Source organism: Sphaeramia orbicularis, chromosome 1 (assembly GCF_902148855.1).
Source record: "Sphaeramia orbicularis chromosome 1, fSphaOr1.1, whole genome shotgun sequence".
Taxonomy (NCBI): Eukaryota; Metazoa; Chordata; class Actinopteri; order Kurtiformes; family Apogonidae; genus Sphaeramia; species Sphaeramia orbicularis.
Window position 1 is genome coordinate 30235179 of NC_043957.1, and position 22246 is coordinate 30257424.

General features: G+C 39.9%; 1 protein-coding gene across 1 annotated transcript; it reads left to right on the forward strand.

The window, feature by feature from the left end:
* The first annotated feature begins 423 nt into the window (after positions 1-423).
* On the forward strand, positions 424-18952 carry tnpo2b (transportin 2b). Its single transcript, XM_030135076.1, has 24 exons — positions 424-607; positions 1353-1452; positions 1721-1796; positions 1947-2096; positions 2339-2445; positions 2569-2702; positions 2796-2877; positions 4308-4430; positions 4524-4642; positions 4729-4789; positions 4907-5078; positions 5793-5945; positions 6946-7171; positions 8238-8409; positions 8555-8749; positions 8843-9001; positions 10337-10424; positions 10537-10635; positions 10743-10838; positions 11025-11100; positions 11690-11789; positions 11896-11970; positions 13430-13560; positions 16359-18952. The coding sequence occupies exons 2-23, from the start codon at positions 1354-1356 to the stop codon at positions 13535-13537; spliced, it is 2670 nt and encodes an 889-aa protein (XP_029990936.1). The 5' UTR covers positions 424-607; position 1353; the 3' UTR covers positions 13538-13560; positions 16359-18952.
* The last annotated feature ends 3294 nt before the right edge of the window (positions 18953-22246 follow it).

Here is a 22246-nt window from a genome sequence, read left to right on the forward strand (position 1 = left end):
GAGTTCTGCTGTTTTTCACTCTCAGCCAAAGATGATTTACCATTCGATGTGCCATTAAATAAGTGTTAACTAATCCAAGCTAAACAGCAGCAGAATTTGTTGAGGTTTTAAGGTGTATTAGTGTTCATGTAAGCGTGTCCACGCCCTGTTAGTTCACAGATCAACTATACAATAGTTAGAGGCTACAGGAATATGAAGCTAACGCCATCTGGTGGTCACAAACAAAAGACAACACTAAAATGCACACAACAAAACAAAACACTGTCACTTGTCAATACTTATTCTTAGAATTGAAATAATATTACACAAAAATACTCACAGAGTCTAGAAGAGATTAAAAGTATTAAGACACTATACAGTTAGCTTACCTAGCAACAGTCTGTCCACTACGGAAGCCGAACGTAATCAATCTGATCACCCGGCTTGATTGCAAGGCATGCAATCTCTGTCACAAACCAGCTAGCATAGCAACCACACAGATCTACAGAGATCAGAAGTTTGTAATCAGCTACACAGACTGTGTTCATATTTTATTTAATGTTAGTTGTTACAGCATAAGTGCATAATTGTCGACAGCAGAATAGATCTATCACATCGGAGTGACCAGGTAAGACCTTTCGCGGTACTTTCAAGATGATGCTAGCTTGCAGTGCTACTGGTAGCTGCCGGGGGGTTGATATGCGACTGTTGTACTCTGCTGTGAATATTAATGCGCCCCATTGGCGTCGTCCTTGTTGCTTTGATTAGAAACCCAGCTTTGAACGTGTAAGGTGGTATCCTGAATGTAAATATAAGACTGCGTTTTGTGGCTGTTCCCTATTTGGATCTGATGCGTGAGGAATCATAGCGACGCTAGGCTAGGTCGCTAGCTGGATGAACCAACCAGACATTTGCGCCTGTACTGTCTGGGCCTCATGTGAAGAAAGACAGTTCAGATCTCGATTGATAGCTATTTTTGTTGCTGTACTTATCCTTGCAGCCCCAGCTGCAGAGCTAATGGTAACTGCGTAGTGGCACTGAAAGCGTTTACGTACCTACAGAGCGTCTGCACGGCAGTGTTATTGTTTTTACTGGCGAAGACTTGCAACAATGTGTGCTTGTTCTAGACATAAGATTTAAGACAATTAACAATAGTATCATATTTTATAATTTGTTGTTATTATTAACTATCACGTGTTAGTTGTTTGACGTGTAGCCGTTGCTTTGTAGCTTAGTATTACATTACTTTAACACGTATATTAATAGTAAGCAATATAGGGTGTGCTAACAGGTGTGACTGGTTGCAAGATTCACTGTGCCTTACAGACATGTCTTATAATGAGGTATTTGACGTATGTGTACGTGTCCTGTAGGATGGAGTGGCAGCCAGATGAACAGGGTCTACAGCAAGTGCTCCAGCTACTCAAAGACTCCCAGTCCCCAGACACAGCAACACAGAGAGCTGTACAAGAAGTATCCTACCTCCCACCTCTGCGTGTGTGTATGTTTGTGATTGTGAGCATGTGACAGAAAAGGCGTGAGGTTTGTGTGTCAGAATGGTGGAGAGTGAACAACGAATGGGTGTGTTGGCGATGCACATCTTGCTTCAAATGTGCTGCTGTGATTGACTGACGCAAACAGTGCAATGTCAAATGGGTGCACAAGGTATGTGAGGGTGTAAATGTATTGGCAGGGTTTTTGTATGTGTGTCTATGGTTGAACTTCTTAACAAAACCTACAGAAACTGGAACAACTAAATCAGTTTCCAGACTTCAATAACTATCTCATCTTTGTCCTCACAAGCCTGAAATCTGAGGGTATGTATGCACATGTTTTGTTATAAGAATCCAAACAATAGAGCATAAATGACATTTATTTATCAAGTAGACTTCCTACCGTTGCTTGTCCCCTGCAAATAAATCTGTATCCAGTCTCATTTTGTCTTATCTGTTTCCTTCCTTCTCAAGATGAACCCACTCGCTCTCTCAGCGGTCTGATACTGAAGAACAATGTGAAGGCTCACTACCAGAATTTCCCTCCCAATGTGGCAGATTTCATCAAACGAGAATGTCTCAATAACATTGGAGACCCTTCGCCACTGATCAGAGCTACTATTGGTGTGTGTTTGAGTGAGAAAAGGGGAGGTGGTGAGAGAGAACGTTGCGTTTTCGAGCCACTGTGAGTCAGACTATTATGTAGGTGGTTGGGTTTTTGCAGGTAATGTGGCTGTGTGGGAGTGAGGGCTGCATTTTCAAGATGCTTTAAATTATTTTCTTTGCTTATTTGTTAATATATCTGTTACTCCTGAGTTTTAGAGCATACCAATAATAACAGTGTGTTTTTATTCTTCACTGTCTAGGTATCCTGATCACAACTATCGCATCCAAAGGAGAGCTTCAGACCTGGCCTGAACTGTTGCCGCAGCTTTGTAATCTGCTCAACTCTGAGGACTATAACACCTGCGAGGTCAGGCTCATGTGACTGCACACTCAAATTACTTTTGCGATATTGCATTGTGGTACTCAAATTGCTTTCTTTTTCTTTTAGTCTTTTGACACTATCTTCTTCATGTTCTTTTCTGCCTTTTAGGGCTCCTTTGGAGCACTACAGAAGATATGTGAGGATTCATCTGAACTGTTGGATAGTGATGCACTGAACAGACCCCTCAATATTATGATCCCCAAGTTTCTCCAGTTTTTTAAACACTGCAGCCCCAAAATCAGGTGAAGTGAAACCTCCTTATGACTCAACAGGAGGTTTATGACTCTTCTTTTAAAATAATCATTATTAACTCATTTTATATGTCTTTCCATCAGGTCCCATGCTATAGCATGTGTGAACCAGTTCATCATTGGTCGAGCTCAAGCTCTCATGGATAATATCGATACTTTTATTGAGGTGAGCTCGACAGAATATTCTTTTAAATGAATAAGTTTGTTTTCTCCACGTGTACCTCATACCATTAATTCTTCCATGTAATAAGTGCAGTATGACTTTGGGTTTTGATAGGCATGAAATAGTGTGCACAAAGTTAACATTATGACCCTATTTAAACATGGCAGTCTAATGGATATAGATTTATATCACCTGCGTGGTATTTCATATCCTCTGAATAGGAAATTATGTTAAATGTAAAAGGGAATAATTGGTTTACTGCAAAATGCTGCTGTCTCACTATGTGAATCATTTTACAAAATAGCGCAGCTGTCTAATTTTGACATCTTGCCAGTTTCCTTACAGTTACTAGAACAGGCAGATTGCCAGGAGAAAAAGTAATTTTCTGTTTTTTCCCTTGGCCATCCATATCATTTCTCTGTTTTTTTTCTGCTTCGCACCAGAGACAATATTGGCTAGAGGCATTAAGTAATCTGGTTGTTCATCCATTCTCATAAAAGTGATATTTCAACACCTTGACACTGTCTTCACATTCTTAGGATGAGCTGATTACATATTTGTGGCCGAAGGTCAAGGTCATAGTGACCTTATTGCACATATTTGGCCATAACTGTAACATTCATTTGTGTAATGAAATGAATATTGGTTCTATGTGTTGATACAGTGATGGCTTCTGCTTTGCAAAAAAACCCAACTTCATCCCAGCTTTATTGCTTTTAATTTTTTTGCTTTGTTGCTTTTTTTTTTTTTTTTTTTTTTTTTTTAAATCTCTTCAAACTCTTCCCATATACTGAGGTTGGACAGACCTGGATGGAAATGGCAACTTGCAAAGGCCTTCAACTGCTTGGCATGCACCTTCCTCATCCGTATCATGAACCATTTTTTAGTCAGTTATAAAGGACAGTTGTGCATTTTGCATTCCTAAATCAATATTAAGAAAACTATATTTTGGCAGGTTTCCATCCAAGTGTATGGCAGATTTGAATGTTTTCAGAAAAATGGCAAAAGAAAATGTGAATTCATGCAGGTTTCCACCTACTACTATTATGTGAATATTAAGAGTCTGCTCTTCATCACTATCAGTACAGTGGTGCTTTGATGCAGTCTTCATCTAATATGACATTCATGTTGGTTTTTGCTGATTTTTTTGTTCCGTCTATTTAATTTTCATTGTACTTATTTGAGCTTTTGTTTTTAAAAGAAATTCCATGCCCACCGTCTTCTGGACACATTGAGAATATGAAAAAACAAATCCATCTGGATAGAAACACAGTTATAGTGACCTTGTTTATTATGGATAAAGCTGCAGCATTTGCTTTAGGATATTGAATCGTCTAAAAATGAACATGTTTGATGTAAAAAAGTTTATTTTTTTGCTGTAACATGCTGTTAAACAGGTTATTCTTGTACCATCCTTTTCCTTCTGTATCCAGAGTTTGTTCGCATTGGCTGGGGATGAAGACAGTGAGGTGCGGAAGAATGTGTGCAGGGCTCTGGTCATGCTGCTGGAAGTCCGCATTGACCGCCTCATCCCCCATATGCACAGTATCATCCAGGTGAGGGTGTGACTGATAGGATGTGCAATGTGTGACTTTGCTTTTTCCTTCCACTTCCCCCTTGTTATCATCTCTTTTTTTGTCTTTTACCAGTACATGCTGCAGAGGACTCAGGACCCAGATGAGAATGTGGCTCTAGAGGCCTGTGAATTCTGGCTGACGCTGGCTGAACAACCTATTTGTAAAGAAGCCCTGTCTGGCCACTTGGTCCAGTAAGTGTTTACATGGCAAAGAATGGGAAACAGTGTTGTATTAACTTCATCTAAGCGGTAATATTGTCTCTCTTTTTTTTTTTCAGACTGATCCCTATTTTAGTGAATGGGATGAAATACTCTGAGATTGACATAATTCTTCTGAAGGTAAGATGATGCTATACAACTTAGATCCAGTGTTCAGATCTCATCATACAAAAACTCATCACAATATTTTTGTTTACTTGAGGTCAATCTACATGTAACTGTAACTCTAATGTTCAGGGTGATGTTGAAGAAGATGAGACGATTCCAGACAGTGAGCAAGACATCAAGCCTCGTTTCCACAAGTCCCGCACTGTCACTCTACAGCACGAAGGCGGGGAGGGAGAGGAGGGAGAGGATATTGATGAAGATGAGGACGATGATGATGACACGCTGTCTGACTGGAATCTTCGTAAGTTCCAATGTGAAGTTTGTGTAGTGTTTTCTGGTGCAGCTTTCACCAGCACTGACATGTTCATCAACTCTAATGCTATTATTCTACACCGTCTGGAAGGTCAATGTGACAATCTACCAGCCAAAAGTATATTTAGTTGGCCTTACATCAAATTAATTTTCTTACGAAGTACCTCAAAGTACTACATAAACACAGCTTTAGCAGGTGAATGAACTGAAAACTATGTTTCTTTTGGTCCATAATGTTGAAGATAAACATACAAGTGTTTTTGTGAGGCTTTTTATGTGTCTTCAGTTTGACTTCAATAATAATCTGATGGCAGTTGTCAGTTAAAAAAGAACATGTTGAGTCTGCAATGTGTTTTACAAAACATTTAGAGAAAAATGTTTGTGTTTCTGTTATACTTAATTTATTTCTTGCATAATTTAATGAACAAACATTTAATGATGGTAATGTAATGTTCTAACTCTAGATTTTTTGACAAGGGTTTGTCAAGTTTTGACAATAAAGAAAAATCACAAATAACCATCTGATTTCTCCAACTGTCTCTCCAGACCAAAGAGGCAGCCTTTAAACCTGAAAGAAATTATTATTTGACATTTACGGTGATAATGATTAATGAGGGGATGTTACTACTGTTGTATTTACTTGACTTTGTTGTTCCTTTTTTACAGTTCAAAGCCACTGTTTTAACATGTGATTCTTCTCCAGGGAAGTGTTCAGCTGCAGCTCTGGATGTTCTTGCCAACGTGTTTCGTGAGGAACTGCTGCCCCATCTTTTACCCCTTCTCAAAGGCCTGCTTTTCCACCCGGACTGGGTCATCAAAGAGTCCGGCATCCTGGTCCTGGGGGCTATTGCTGAGGGTGAGACCTGTTACAGTGCATTTAAAACTGTAAAATATACTATTAACATTTCCACATGATTTATATAAGGTAGCAGTTGAATACCGTTGTATGAAAAGTGACAGCTATTATATTTGCTTTTCTCCAGTATATATGTAAAAAAAGAATCATCATCTTACTGATATGTCTTTTCTAGGTGACTGTCAGTCATCATGCACCACTCACACCTCCTGGTTTCTTTCTGTCAAAAAGATACATTGCTGTTTATGTCTGTTCAAAGGGCAGCCACTTGCACATACTTTTAAAATGGTTTAATTTCTAATTGTGCGTGTTTGTTATCATTACTTTAAGGGTAATTAAAACATGATAATAACAATAATAATGGGGTAATTCCACATACCATGATACCATTGTGTTTTCTGAGAGGGTTTGTTGCATTGAATGTTTGGTTATATTATTTTGTTCACTTGTTTACACTTACATTTATGTTTGCTACAATGGCAAATGTATAAATTCCTTTTTTTATTTTATTCAATGCAAAAATTCTGATTGAATCTGATTACTTATGAACATAAGTATTTCCTGAGTCATATCAGATTCTCATAGGCAGTGGTGGTGAATATGGCTCTGTGATCGAACAGCTTTTTTTTCCCAGTTGCTTTAACTGAAAGGCGGACAGTGGCAAGAATTATACACTGTACGTTTACCAAAACGTGTTTATTGAAATGAGAAAAATTATACTTGTGAGGCTCATTTCAGCACCGTATAATAAAAATATGAATACTGAATATTAACATTTTAGTTGTAGTAATATTTTTTCTCGGTTTTCTACTCAAGGTGCAGGTAACAACTTTCATCAGAACTTTTCACTACATCTGACAGCTTCCTCTGCATATGTAATTTACTGGTAGAGTAACTGAAATTCCTCTGATAATAGGAACTCATATACTAGAAGGGGACTGTGGCCATCTCTGCTTTCTTTTTATTATATAAGACACATAATTCTCTTTTCTCCCTCCAGGCTGTATGCAGGGTATGGTACCTTACTTGCCTGAGCTCATTCCACACCTCATTCAGTGTTTGTGTGACAAGAAGGCTCTGGTTCGCTCCATCGCCTGCTGGACCCTGAGCCGTTACGCACACTGGGTGGTCAGCCAGCCCCCTGATGCTCACCTTAAACCCCTAATGACCGAGCTGCTCAAACGTATTCTGGATGGCAACAAAAGGGTACAGGAAGCAGCATGCAGGTATTGCCTTTAGTTTTTCTCCAGCTGTTTTTTATTATTATTGTAATACCCCCGCAGGCAGGGGTTTATAAATATATCAGGAATTCCATCTGTCCATTTGAGTTTTTGCCTAACCAACTTCTCAGACACTGTTCACCCAATTCTTTTCAAATTGGACACACTTTCTTTACCACTAGGAGAGGTATAGTGCGCAATTTGATGGCTGAATTAAAATTTTTGGATCTTTTACATTTCAACTAAGAAATTTTGTCCAACCATTTCTCGGACACTCTTCACTCAATTCTTTTCAAATTTCACACATATGTTTGTTACATGTGCCTTTCTAGCAACTTTTGCCTTTTTTTTTTTCCAATTTTTTTTTTTTTTTAAGCTGCGTATGACGTTCGTCACCAATTTTTCATCAAATCTGTAAAACCTGAGTGATAGCCTAAGTATCATGAATCCATTAGTCTCCATTAGTTATTACACACCTGAATCACTTCCTTCACAGTGAACAACTTTGAAGTGTACTCCATCCCAAACAGTCCATTTGTTTACATACCAAACCGAAACCAAACCATCACTCTTTTTTTTTGGGAATTCCACACAGCTGCAGCAGCAAGAATCAGTGAAGCTGTTTCTGTGTTTGTTGCTGCTGTGCCCATACTGCAGCTGCGTGGAATTCTGAAAAAAACCGAGTGATGGTTTGGTTTCGGTTTTGGTATAGTATGTAAACAAATGGACTGTTTGTGATGGACTACAGTTCGAAGTTTTTCACCTTGAGGGGAGTGATTCAGGTGTGTAATCGTGGAAAGACTAACAGATTTGTGATACTTAGGCCAACAGGGTTTTACTGATTTGATGAAAAATTGGTGATGAACATCATACACAGCTTTAAAAAAAGATTGAAAGTTGAGACTCAAAATTAATTCCTGAGTCGGTAGGGTATCAGTGAGCAGGATGGGCAAAGTGTTGTGCAACCAGGTTGGGGTATTAGTAGGGTCTGCTTACTTTTTCACATCTTCTCTCCAGTGTTTTATCTCTTTGCTCATGTAACCCCCGTATCAATGGCTGTTTTGTCTTACAGTGCATTTGCCACGCTGGAAGAAGAGGCGTGCACAGAGCTGGTACCTTACCTGAGCTTCATCCTGGACACACTGGTTTTTGCATTTGGAAAGTACCAGCACAAGAACCTGCTCATCCTCTATGATGCCATAGGAACACTGGCTGACTCGGTTGGACACCATCTTAACCAGCCGGTGAGCCAAAATGATCACTCGCACAGACTTGCGTAATCTTGTTAGATGTTCTACTGATATTTATTCATAAACACAAAATACTCCTGCAGAGTGTATTTTGGTACAAAAACAAATGAAAAATGAATTCACATGCTTGTGTTTTTAGGAGTATATACAGAAGCTGATGCCTCCGCTGATCGCCAAATGGAATGAGCTGAAGGATGAAGACAAGGATCTCTTCCCCTTGCTGGAGTGTCTGTCATCTGTTGCCACTGCGCTGCAGAGCGGCTTCCTGCCCTACTGTGAACCTGTCTACCAGCGATGTGTTACACTTGTACAGAAGACACTCGCTCAAGCCATGGTGAGTGTCACATGGCTTGTCTTACACCCACATATCCACCTTTCTCCTTTGTGCTCTTTTTTTGCTATGTGTGTGTCTGTCTTTCACTCTCAGATGTACAGTCAGCAGCCAGACCAGTACGAGGCACCGGACAAGGACTTCATGATTGTTGCTCTGGATCTTCTAAGTGGCTTGGCAGAAGGACTGGGTGGTCATGTGGACACACTTGTGGCTCGAAGTAACATCATGACACTGCTCTTCCAGTGCATGCAGGTGAGTGGAGCTTGTGTGGGATTCCAGTCTGACCTTTGGATAGTGTACCAAAGTCCAAACCCCATTGGGGTAGGTAGTTAAAACCATTAATTGCAACTGTTGGTTACTGTAAAAACAACATTCAAACTTGGCCTCCTGTCTGTCACTATTGCTGGTTGGATTTTTTTTTTTTTTTTTTTTTTGTTTCAAGTGTAAAGTTATTTGTATTGGTTGATAGTAGGATAACTTGGATCTATTCCTACTATAACCAGGATTGTAATGCTAACCCTGTGAGCATCTACACCACTGAACAGTAACATTCTGTAAAGGATGGTGCAAAACACATGCTGTATCCTCCTGCTGTGTTTGAGCCTCAAAATGAATATTGATCACCTGTTGTAAGATATAAACGGGGAGCATAACCCAAACTTTAAGTCAACTTGTTTCTTGTCTTTTAACCTTAAAGCTCAATCTGTAGAAAAGATAAAAAAAAAAAAAAAAAAACATTAATTAATCCACTTTCCAGTGTAGAAAAACAAAAGCAAAACACAAAATATTTCACAGCATGTTGGATCTCAAAAGACCCACAGAGGAGAATGTAGTCCACAACAGGGTTGGAAAAACTGATGATGACTGTACTTGATTGGTCATCATCACGGTTCTGGGATACATCTGTTATCTTTTACTGTTATTTATATTATATAACAAGATAAACAAAAGCAAAATCATTCCTGTGCAGTACAAATGTGATGTGTTGAACATGGTTCTCTGTAATTTGACATATATTTTGATTTGGTTTTAAGGTTTTTATCACCTTAAATTGTTTCCCCCCAATAGTTGTGGTGTGAACTCAAATTTGAAAAACTTGAGTTATTCTTGGTGTGTACATGCATCATAAACAACTATTGTAGGACTTTAACATACTTTAGGCTTAATAAGCCAACTGCTAGCTCTTTCCTGTTCAACAGGCTAACTTTGCATTGCTTTGAGTCTGAATTTGAGTCTTATCTGCCTGCGATTTTCAATCACTTTATTTTCTTTTTTTTAAACACTGTCCAACATTTTCTGAGCTGCTTCATTTAGAGCTATTTTTACTGTCTGACACCAAGTCCCACTGTCACTGTTCACTGCTAATGGGTGGGGGTCATATACTTTGCCAGAAAACAAAGATGGGAAAATAAGAGGGAAGTAAATAAGGCAGTGGGTCTTTGCAGGTAAATACATCGGCACACATGAGGGTTTAGGAACAATTACTTTTGTTAGAGTCTTCCCATTGTATCAGCAAATTTACAGCTTTGTGTGTCTTCTTCATTTTGTATGCCAGCATTGTGTGCTCATCTGTGTTCTGTGTGCCAGGATACGATGCCTGAAGTGAGACAGAGTTCATTTGCTCTCCTGGGTGATTTGACCAAGGCTTGCTTTCCTCATGTCAAACCGTGTATTGGTAATTATCATACCCTCTTTTCTGCCTCACACATATACACATACAACACAGAGAAAATACCTTATCTTCTCTGTTGGGAATCTCATAATGACTTTCCTTGCGTGCTCTTCAGCCGAATTCATGCCAATCCTCGGGACAAATCTGAACCCGGAGTTCATCTCTGTTTGCAACAATGCCACGTGGGCCATTGGAGAGATTTGCATGCAGATGGGTGAGTTGCAGGAAATTTTTATATGAAGGTGTGAAGTGCCTTTGCAGATGACTATGAGATATATTATATTGAAATGTGCATCTCACTTTCATTTTCTGCTCTGTTAGGAGTGGAGATGCAGCCATACATTGCAATGGTTCTGAACCAGCTGGTAGAGATTATTAATCGTCCTAACACCCCCAAGACCCTGCTGGAGAACACTGGTATGTGAATATACAGATTTTTGATCATTTAGTTTTGACAGAGCAACATGCAGAATCTATTTTTTTTTTTTTAACGAATTCTTAGTAGTGACAATTGAAATTGTAGATTCCAAATACACTCAAGTCAAACAGTTATGCATCAGTACACATGTGATCCTGATCCTGGGTACTCCGTCCTCCCTCTAGCCATCACCATTGGTCGACTGGGCTATGTGTGTCCTCAAGAGGTCGCTCCCATGCTGCCACAGTTCATACGCCCATGGTGAGAGACTCTGTCGTATCTATTTCAGTGTCTGATTCTCTATGCACACTTTTCCATATCGCATAATTTTCAGTGTCTGTAAATACAAAAGTCAGCTTTTCCAAATATAGAACATGCTCATATCTGTACTTCCAAATCTTCTGAGGTGTTCTATTGTATGGTAAAACTGCAGCAATTAGTTGATGATTTGCTTAATGAATCAGTTGACTGAGAATTGAATTAATCAGGAACTATTTTGGGAACTGCTTGTTTAGCTTTTCTTTTGAGCAAAAATGGCAAAATGCATTTGTGATATAAAGATGGTCTTTTCTTTGCTGTGTCTGACAGAAAAACTAAAGATTTTTAGTTTTTGGCATTTTGGGCCAATGAAAAAAGAAAACTGCTTAAATACATGGTATTGTCAGGGCATCTGTGTTGACATGCTTTAGATAAGTTCCTGTTTGGGAAAAAAACAAGTCATGTAGTGAAGATTAGTGAGCAAATCTGATGTTCCTAAAGTAGACATATATCCTGGCAGGAGTTTTCCCTCTTCTAAACAGCAGAAAGTGCTTGGTGACTGCATCTTGACTGGGTAATGATGTGTCTGCAGGTGTACGTCTCTACGGAACATCAGAGATAACGAGGAGAAAGATTCTGCTTTCCGTGGCATTTGCATGATGATTGGTGTAAACCCTGGAGGCGTGGTGCAGGTGAGTTACATAAAGACATTTAAGGCATGTTTTTTTTGTTTTGTTTTAAGACACTGATATGGTGACATTTTGCAAACCGTTTTTATTTTCCTGTATGTGTGTGCAGGACTTCATCTTCTTCTGTGATGCGGTGGCTTCCTGGGTGAACCCTAAAGACGATCTGAGAGATATGTTCTATAAGGTGAGGGGCTCATAAGGGGATGAGATGGGTGGGCAATCCAAGTAATATTCAGTTTTTCCTGAAGCACTGCAAATTGATAAATAACAATTACAAACTGACTACCACAGAGCAGTTGATGCATGTTTGTACTTTCTTGGGAAAAAAAGCACTCTGAAAATCATCTTCAAGCCAGACTGTTTACAAAACAGAATTGTTACCATGGAGAAGTCCAGGCTTTATAGGCCACAGGGATTTATTTAATAAAAGGACTGATAAAGGAGCTGTCAGAGGATCAGATTGCGAGATTGAGAGAATTATAAAATCCCAGCAAAGGTTTAGTAATTAATACAAATACCATGTTCCCTCCAATAAAAACTGGGAGTCAGTTACAAGCCAAGCCTCATGACATGGACAAATAAAGGATAGACTTTATTTGTTCTGAACCTCTGAAGTACCATCTGAAGTATTATCATCCAATCTCAGTCACTGCAGGTGTGTGTGTGTCTGAATATTATTTGCCAAAATGTCAATTATAGAAACATAAAAGCACAACAAAGAGGCCCAATAGAAGCAAACAAGGAATGATTTCTATTCACTGAAAGCATAGAGGGCTTTTATTTTGAAATGAAGTAATGTGTCAGTTTGCACTAGTTTTAACATTGCTAATGATTTTGAGCTAAATACAACCATTTCTACTTATTAAATAGATCAAATAAAGTCCTAGTACTTCCTGCTGCCGAGGCGAATAAAGGCTCAGGCCACTATTAGAGGAAATACGGTATTATCAAAATCAGTGTATGGATAAGTGTGATATCTATTTCACATTAGCAAAAATAAAATGCAGATTTTTTTTTTCCCTCTAAAACTCAATTTTCTATTTTGACTTTTGCGTAAAACTACAAAAGACAACAGAAGTCAGCATGTCGTTTTCATGTGCAGCCCGCAATGCAACCCACTGCTCCCACTCTGGCATATGATGTTTGAGGTGCTGAAAAAAGGTGGTTGTTCTGCCGTCTTTGACAGATACCGCCTTCAGTCAGAGTTTGCAGCGATGAATGGTTTGGTCTTCATCGGAAATTTCGAAGCCGTACCAATTCCACACAACCAACTTACTCTTGCTATTTTTAGCCACAAACTTCTCACTCTCCTTAGCAAACATCATTTGTGTACTGGTGTGTGGAGAGCAAAGACTGTGGAAACTGCCCTCACAGTTAGGAGGAGGAGCCTACGGTAGCCCAGAGACACGAGAGATATGAAATTTGATTTGACGATTACCCTTTTTTAAACATTGTCCTAATTAAAAAATCCAATTCCAATTTAAAATCAATTAGTCGTGCAGCACTAGTTCACATGACCTGCAATTTTTTGATATTTTGGAACCATAGATGAGCTCCACTCCACCTGCAAGTCTGTTGTTAGAGTGTCAATATGGGCCTGAAGTTGTTTTTATTTTTTTGCTCTTCTTTTTCCTGTTCCTCAGATCCTGCATGGTTTTAAGGAGCAGGTTGGGGAGGAGAACTGGCAGCAGTTCTCAGAGCAGTTCCCCCCTCTGCTGAAGGAGAGACTGGCAGCCTGCTATGGAGTTTAGAGCCTCTACACCCACCCAAGAAGGTAATTCTACAATAATATCTGTCACAAAATCAAAGGGTGTGTTTATATGGACATGAGTATCCCGGTTATTTTCAGGTTTTTTTTGTGTATCCTATCACATCCCAATTTCAGAATTATACACTACATTATGGTGACATGGTTGGGAAACACCCGCAACTGAAAGATGCTAATGTGGAAATATCTGCAATGCTAACATTGCAACGCTGACTTTTGGAGCTTCTGCCTATTGAATTAAATGTCTTCACTTTACCTCTATTTAATCATTAACACAAGACAATTTGTTATGCAAGTGTTTAATGAATTAAAGTGTTTTACTGTATCTCTCTAATGCCACGTTTCCACTACGTGGTACCGGCTCGGCTCGACTCGACTCAACTCGGCCTTTTTGCGTTTCCATTACGAAAAAGGACCTGAAATCTGGTACCCGGTACTGGTTGTTTGGTATCACCTCTGCCGAGGTTCCAGGACCGAGGAACAGATACTAAAATGTGACGTGTAAACACTGCAGACCACTGATTGGTCAGAGAGTTGTCTCTGTGACCCGCCGTTTTACAAAAACCAGATGCGGAGGTTTACAGTAAATGTAGCGGTAGGTTAATCCACATGATGACAGCTCGAAAAACTACACCATTCAGTCAGGAGATTCAGTCTTTGGTGGCCGACGTAAAAATTCAGCATGAGTTTGACTAGACAACACGCAACGAGCGAGTTTATCAGCAACTCTCTGAGCAGACAGCACGGAAGTAACGTGCTGCTTCGCTATGACGTCCAGGTACTGTAAAGTCGCTAGCATCCTGTAATGGAAACAGTCTCCAGGAACTGGACCTGGTACCCGAGTCAAGCCAAGTTGAGTCGAGTCGAGTCAAGTCGAGCCGGTTCCATGTAGTGGAAACGTGGCATAAGATAGTGTTTAGCATTAGCACATTCATCACTTCTCATGCTCTACCAGCTACATGCTCTTGTCCATATATGGTCAGTTCTGACTCTAAAACAGTACCACGGCCAAAATGCAACCTCCTGCCTTCAGAACAGCAGTCAAAAATCAATAAGTGACATCATTGCGACTATGTTAGCTCTGTGTTCGCCTAACACTCCAGAAACGTCAGATTTAATTGCTAGTTTATATTGTAAACATCACTGGTGTGCAGTTGTCAGTAAAGAGGCAGGTTTCTTTGTTCTGTTCAAAGGCCATAGTGTTGGGTAATGTAATCAAAATAAAGATTGTCGTAACACTTGATACTCACTTCGACCGCTATGGTCATGAGCTTTGGGTCTTAACTGAAAGGACAAGATCCCAGATACAAGCGGTCGAAATGAGTTTTTTCCGCAGGGTGGCTGGGCACACCCTTAGGGATAGGGTGAGGCGCTCAGTCACCAGGGAGGAGCTTGGAGTAGAGCTGCTGCTCCTCCACATTGAGAGGGGCCAGCTGAGGTGGCTCGGGCATCTGTTTCAGATGCCTCCTGGACGCCTCTCTGGGGAGGTGTTCCAGGCATGTCCCACCAGGAGGAGGCCCCGGGGAAGACCTTGGACACGTTGGAGAGACTATGTCTCTCGCCTGGCTTGGGAACGCCTCGGGGTCCTCCTGGAAGAGCTGGAGGAGGTGTGTGGGGAGAGGGAAGTCTGGGCATCCCTGCTTAGACTGTTGCCCCCGCGACCTGGTCCCGGATAAGCAGAAGACAATGGATGGATGGATAACGCTTGATAGCAATAATTATGGGGCGGCCATGGCTCAGGAGGTAGAGCGGGTCGTCCAATAACCGAACGGTTCGAATCCCACTCTGTCCTAGTCAGTGTGTTGTGTCCTTGGGCAAGACACTTCACCCTCCTTGCCTCCAGTGTCACTCACACTGGTGTTTGAATGCATATCAATGTTTGGTGGTGGCCAGAGGGGCCGTTTGGCGTGAATTGGCAGCCATGCTTCTGTTAGTCTGCCCCAGGGCAGCTGTGGCTACAAACGTAGTTTACCACCACCAGAGTGGGAATGTGAAAGCAAACGAATAATGGATCAATAATGTAAAGCGCTTTGGGTGTCTTGAAAAGTGCTATAGAAATCTAATCCTTTATTATTATTATTAATTGACACCATAAAGTCCCAGTCACGATTTATTTCAGGTTTACTATTGGTTTCAAACTCTTTTTTATGATGAGAACATGACAAACTCTTGTCGAACAGCATAATATTTCAGAATGGTATTATGTTACAGTGACAAAATGTTTCATCACCTTCATCATCTTCTGAACCACTTTATCCTTGCGGAGCCTATCCCAGCTATCTATAGACAAAGGTGGAGTACACCATGGACAGGTCGCCAGTTCATCGCAGGACCGACATAGAGATGCACAATCAGTCACTCTCACATTCACACCTATGGGCAATTTTAGCTTGAACAATTAACCTGTTAGTGCATGTCTTTGGATGGTGGGAGGAAGCCAGAGTACCTGTAGAGACACAGAAGGAACCCACACAGAAAGGTCTTGGTGCTGGAATCGAACCAAGGACCTTGCTGTGACAGTGTGCTAACCACTGTACCACCGTGCTGCCCACGAAATGTTTGTACAACATCAAAATATGTATGAGCAAAGTAAATTACATTTTTTATATGAACATAAGCAAAAATGAGCCCTGAAGAGAAATTAAAAATGTATTTTTATTGCTCAGCCCTGAAAAATCGTAGCCCAAACATGACCAAAATGGTGACACCCACAGAACCGGGATACTGGTGTGCATGTAAACACAATCAAAGAAACCTATCACATTACAAAGGTTCATGTTTGTGTGTTGCCTCTTCATTTCCAGGTGAGCCAGCAGGAGGAGGGTGAATGGGAAACTCATCCATCTGTGTATTGCACTGCCCTGATCTGGGAGGGAGGGAGAGGGACGCTATTGGCCGCTCCCCCTGACGGACGGCCCCCACGCCCTATGTGTTTGTCCATAGAGGGAGGGTGGGCGGGAGGGAGGGAGGGTACAGGGGGACACCTCTAGATTAACTAGGCAGGGACCCGACACAGAAAAACTAACTGGTAGGGACAGATAGAGGGACAGAGAGAAGGACAGAGCGAAGAGAAGAGTTGGGAACCAGAGGAAGAGATAGGCAGGGAAAGAGATCAGAACAGAGGAAGTTCAGGGAAAGACAGGGAGGGAAATCGATAACAAAGTAGGGAAAAAGAGCTATAGACAGGTCTGTTTCAAGGCTGGGAGGACAGGGACAGTTGAGATTTCAATGGGATTCTTAAACTTAAGAGAAACCGATAGCTTGACCGACAGACAGACCAACATACACAGACTCACACATACTGTACACTTGCACATGCTGTACATGCAGTACATGGAACTGACTGTGGGTGGCACTATTATTTAGACTTCTTTGAGACCTGCTACATGTAGTTAGGGACAGACAGCCAGGTGTCTAAAACTCTGTTCATTTTCTGGGTGATATCTTTCTTTTTCCCGGGGAAATAGGATTCAATTTGAATTACTTCATCCGTAGTCACTGAATTCTACTTAACTGTAAGATAATCTCGCTATCGCATCTATGTTTCCTATCTTCATTTTTGACCAGAGTGCTACATCACAGAGCTGTTCATCTTATCAGACATGTTCTTGCCACATTTTCTACAAGATCGAGAGAGATTTAAACAAACAAACAAACAAACAGAAAAGAGCAAGTGTCTTTTCCTTGTGGCTTCACAGAAACCATTCCTCTAGGAAAGGGAGGATTAGGGCTAACACATTTGTTTTCTCACCAGAGGGGAGAACTCGTGGAAAGAAAATCACATCCTTAGTTGTCTCTTTGAGGTTTTGTTTGCTTATGTGTGTGTGTGTGCGTGTGCATGTGCAGTTTGTAAATCCTCCTACTTCAGCATTCTGTGTTAACAGTATGAAATATGTATTGTTTTTGATATGGTACCGAGCTAAAACTTGACTCCCACCGCAATGTCCTTGGCACCTGTTAACTGTGACCAAGTGTTTGTTTGTGTATGTGTTTGAGATGGAGTGTGAGAATGAGTGTGTATGTGTCTGTCTACATTCGTACTGATATCCATTTGATGCCATATTGATATCTTAAGTAAAACAGTGATTGGCAATGTCATTGTGATCTTTATAATGTTTTAAAAATGGTCCATATTCTTTTTTGTTTTTATTCTTTTTTTTTGCTGCTACTGATGATTTTTGTTTCTATAGTGGACTTAAATTCGCACAATTAACACAAAAACATTTTTTAATTAATGCTATTTTCAGTGACTGTTAAGTTGTTGGGGTTTTTTTTTGCACTTTTTATTTTATTTTATTTAACTTTTTTTGTATGGACTTTTTTTTAACCTCACCCATATGATATGTCTTGACCCTAATGTCACTGTTTGTCATACTGTGTTGCACTGTGAAATTAAGTGTCTTTGACTGGCAAAAATATCCCAATACTAAATGGCAAATAAAAACAACTTTGTGAAACTGCGACTAATCCGCACTTTTACAATGACTAACTTGCATATTGCTGAGGTGTGTGTGGAAGTGTGTGTATGTGAGTGTGTACATGTATGAGAACCTGCATGAATTTGGTGTGCATGAGTCCCTCCTGCCTATGAGCATGTTCTGAATAGTTAGATGGTGTTCATATGATGTGCGTACAGTTGGGGTGCAAATATTTTCTTTTTGAAGGGTTTTTTTCTAGCCTGCTCCCCTCCAGAACCTACTTTGTGTGCATGCTTTGTATTTTTACTGTGTGTACGTGTGTGTGGATGTGTGTGTGCAACAGTGTATGCATGACGTGTATTCCAGAGTAATACGATTGCCCTTTATGCACCAACACACCACCTCAATACACAATGTGACGAGAGCACAGTAAGAAAATAAGAGCTAGGACACTGCCAAAGAGCAATAGCCACTGAAATTTAAGTAGAGATGAGCTGCTATTTCAATATTTAATATGTGCATCATTATGAGGTGGAAGTACAGGCATGCCAGGGCTTTCATAAGTCATGAAATCAGATTTTGCCAGTGAAATTGACAACAGGGATCTCTATTTTTTTCACTAATTTTCCGCCAGCATTTTGCAGCATGTAGACATTTGGCAACGAACTGTAGTTGGTACTAGATTTGACCAAGACTGTGACCATTTAAAGTAAATCAATCATGAATCATGTCAAATCCGAGACAATCTGAACCCCAGTCTAGTTAGAGCGCCACACTTTCTTAGTTGTACATGATGATGCTTTTGGTTGCTTGTTATTTTTCTTTGTTTTTTTTACTTGATGTTTTTAGTTTCATGAGCGAGTTTTTGTATTGGACATATCAGTGTACATTTTTTGGATGCTACTCGGCTTCAGTGACAGATTCATTAACACAATGGAAGGTAAGAGTGTGACAGCCTTTTGAACAAAAAAAAAAAAAAAGAAAAAGATGGGAACAATGGAGCGATGAAAGGAAATGGAAACAGAAGGAGTTTTTTTTTTAAAGTGTAATAAAGAGCATGATTTTGTTGCAATTTGGCAGAAAGACTTTGGTACCTTTGTTTCTCTGTGTCGATTACATTTGCCAGTCGTGTTCCCTTTTTTTTTTTTTTTTTTTTTTTTTACTATTATTAAGGTTGAGAATGGAAATAAAGTGCTTTGAGCCTATTACATGATTTATAGTTTATGTGTTTGAAAATCCACTTCCATTGTGGATTCTTGAAATAAATTGTGTTGTCTGCTGAAGGCCAGATGTTAGATTTGCCATTTGGTGTCCTTTGTGAGAAAAGTTGTTTGGGTGTAATCTGTTCAACACCAAAACAACCTTGGATGTACAGTACAGCTACATTACAGTGAAATCACAGGTATAGACACTGTCTCCTGTTTTCCATGTGTCCTTATTGCATGTATACAAAGAAATGAATGTTCAAATTACTTCACACAGTGATTTATCACAAGTAGAAACATGTGAAAACAGCTTTATTACATTTTCACTGTACCATGTAATGACACCTGCCACATGCATGCAACATGTAATACATTTCCCTGCATTTTTAAATAAATTATTACACATTGCATTGGTTATTAGAAAATAGAGTTGTACTTCTAGCAGCTCCATTTTTAACAGGCTCAAATTTTTTTGTTTTTGAGGAGATTTCTCAGAAAACAACTAACCTTTCTTTAAGTTTTTCCAGGTCAGGTTTTGATACAAGTTTGTGTGTATTTCTGAACATTTTGTTGTTTAGGGCAGAACCAACCGTAACATGGTTCCTCTGTAACAAATAATGTGCAGGTGAATGCATCCATTTTGGTTGTTTTTAAATCATGAAAAAGAGTATCCTTCATTTTGCAAAGAATTCTTCAAAACAGCCACAGAGACCCATGAAATCCACATCTAATTTCTCTGCTCATGTGACTCTAATCATGTTTTTTGCCCCATGACATTGTGAACGGTGCAAATCACAAATCTTTTCAGTTCTGTTCTGGCCAAAATCCATGTGTGTTCCTGGATCAGATGCAAAGCAAAGTCAGTCTGAACAGTCAAATCAAAATTCATGTGGCTTTATTTATGTTCCTCTACATCAAGATTTATCACAACTCTGTACAGGAGGGAATCAAAGTTAGGAATAATTTAATATTATATGAATAGACAAAAAAAAAAAAAAAAATCTTATTTGGGGAGAAAATCTGAATTGAGTGCTGAGGGTGCAGGGTGGATATACTGCATCCATGCTTTATTTTACAAAATGCTGTTATTACATGATAAAATTAAAATTTGCTATTTTTTGTGATTTTTTTTTTCAAGTGATTTGGCTTTTCAAGGATGTGGCATTTTTACACAGTACATAGTTACGGATGCACTGTTTTGTCCACATTGTGAAATAACTCTTTTGTTCCTAATCTGTGCTCTGACAGGTTCTCTGCAGGAGATCACTTGGGATATTACTGAGTTCACAATGTTCCCAGGTCCCTGTTCCTGATGTTTAAACCTTAATATGTAAAACTGAACAGTTATATTAACTGGACACAGAGTAGCTGGTTTGGGGAAGACACAGGCCTTTAAAGGATCTGCATGCCCAGTAAAGTGCACAGCACATGGAGGATAAAATCTGAATATTTGTGAACACTGATACAACCAGTGGTGTAGTCCACGGTATATGGGGGTATACGGAGTGTACCCACTTATTGGGTACACCCTCTTCTAAATTCCCCTGATGCACTTCATTCAGTATATCAAAGTGGTATCTGAGCCAAACTGCTCATTTTTCCCCTTAGATGGTGAAGCCATGACCCGCCCTACTCTGCCTCTAATTGGCTAATACTTGGTACCTTCACTGATTGGTTAACTTTAGGCATGAGGACTGATGAGCCAATCAGAAGCAGAGTAGGGTGGGTCATTTCGAGGAAAATATTGCTAACTTGTGCTGGCCACCTCTGGAACCGGACTGGACACCTCAAGTGCCAGTGCCACCCCAGTTGATTGACAGGTTGCTGCATGTCTCAGTGAAAGATGCACGATTATTGGAAATGAAAACGAGAAAGGCAGAATAAACATCTTTCAAATGAGTGACACATGTCAAGAGAACCTACTTTCATGAAATACATAATTCTGAGGAATGTTTTAAGGTGGTTTCCAAATGAGTCAGTGTTTTAACCTACTGGACATATGACTACATTTAGAGGAGAAGAGATGGTGTCACCAATAATTCAACTATGCGAAAAGACTAACGTTATGAAAGGCTAATGTTATCGTATGTTTGCCTCATGTTGAATACATTTACATTCATGCAGCTGCTTGTGTGACCAGTAATACCTACAAACTGCTCCTAATCAAGTCATGATAATTTATAATAGTGAGTTAATACAACTGATGGATTTTTGGGGAAAACTAAATAGAGTAGTCTTACATGTCACTGTTTCTAAAACAGCGTTTTTCTGAACTACTTTTTAAAAAAGGCAGAAATTTAGAGTATACCCACTTCTCCAGGGACTACTACACCACTGGATACAACCATATCTGTTACCACCTCATTATGTTCATGCTCAGAGGGATCTTGTTGTCTGTACAGCTGAGATTTCACTTTTTGTGTGTATTCACAGCATCTTCCCAGGGACAGAGATTTCCTGTTTAGTCACGTCAAAGGCACATTTTTTAACAGTGTCTCTTCTGAGTCAATGGCTTTCCTCTCCACTGCTACTGGGACCTGATTAACAAAGCAGTTCAGCTGCAGCTCTGTCAGACATCTCCCACACACCACAGTTTGACTACCTAATTTATCTGCAGCCTATAATTACAGGCTTTGGCTACAATGCATATCGTCTTTTCATCTCTACCGTGATACAATTTGTTTATCCTGAAGCTTGGGGTGGAGCTGGAGAAGGGTGGGTTTAGGGATGAGCTGAGGCTACCTTACCACACCATCCCTTCATCAGTGCTAATTCATCCATGTCTTTAGATGAGTTTCTTAAAAAAACAACAACAACACCTCTTTACGCACATTGCATCTGATACAGACATTGTGAGAAGGCTTGCATTGTTTGGAGAGTTTAAAATTTAGGACACTGGAGTCATGCATCACATCTGAATAATGTGTTTGTTGTGTTGACCTACAGTGTGTCATGTATAGGAGCTTGTGTGAGCAGGCTTTTCTTGTTTGTGTTCTGTACATGTTCTTATTCAAGCCTTTTGTTTGTCCATGGTCCCAGTAGATGTACTATCCTCTTTCTGAGAGAGGA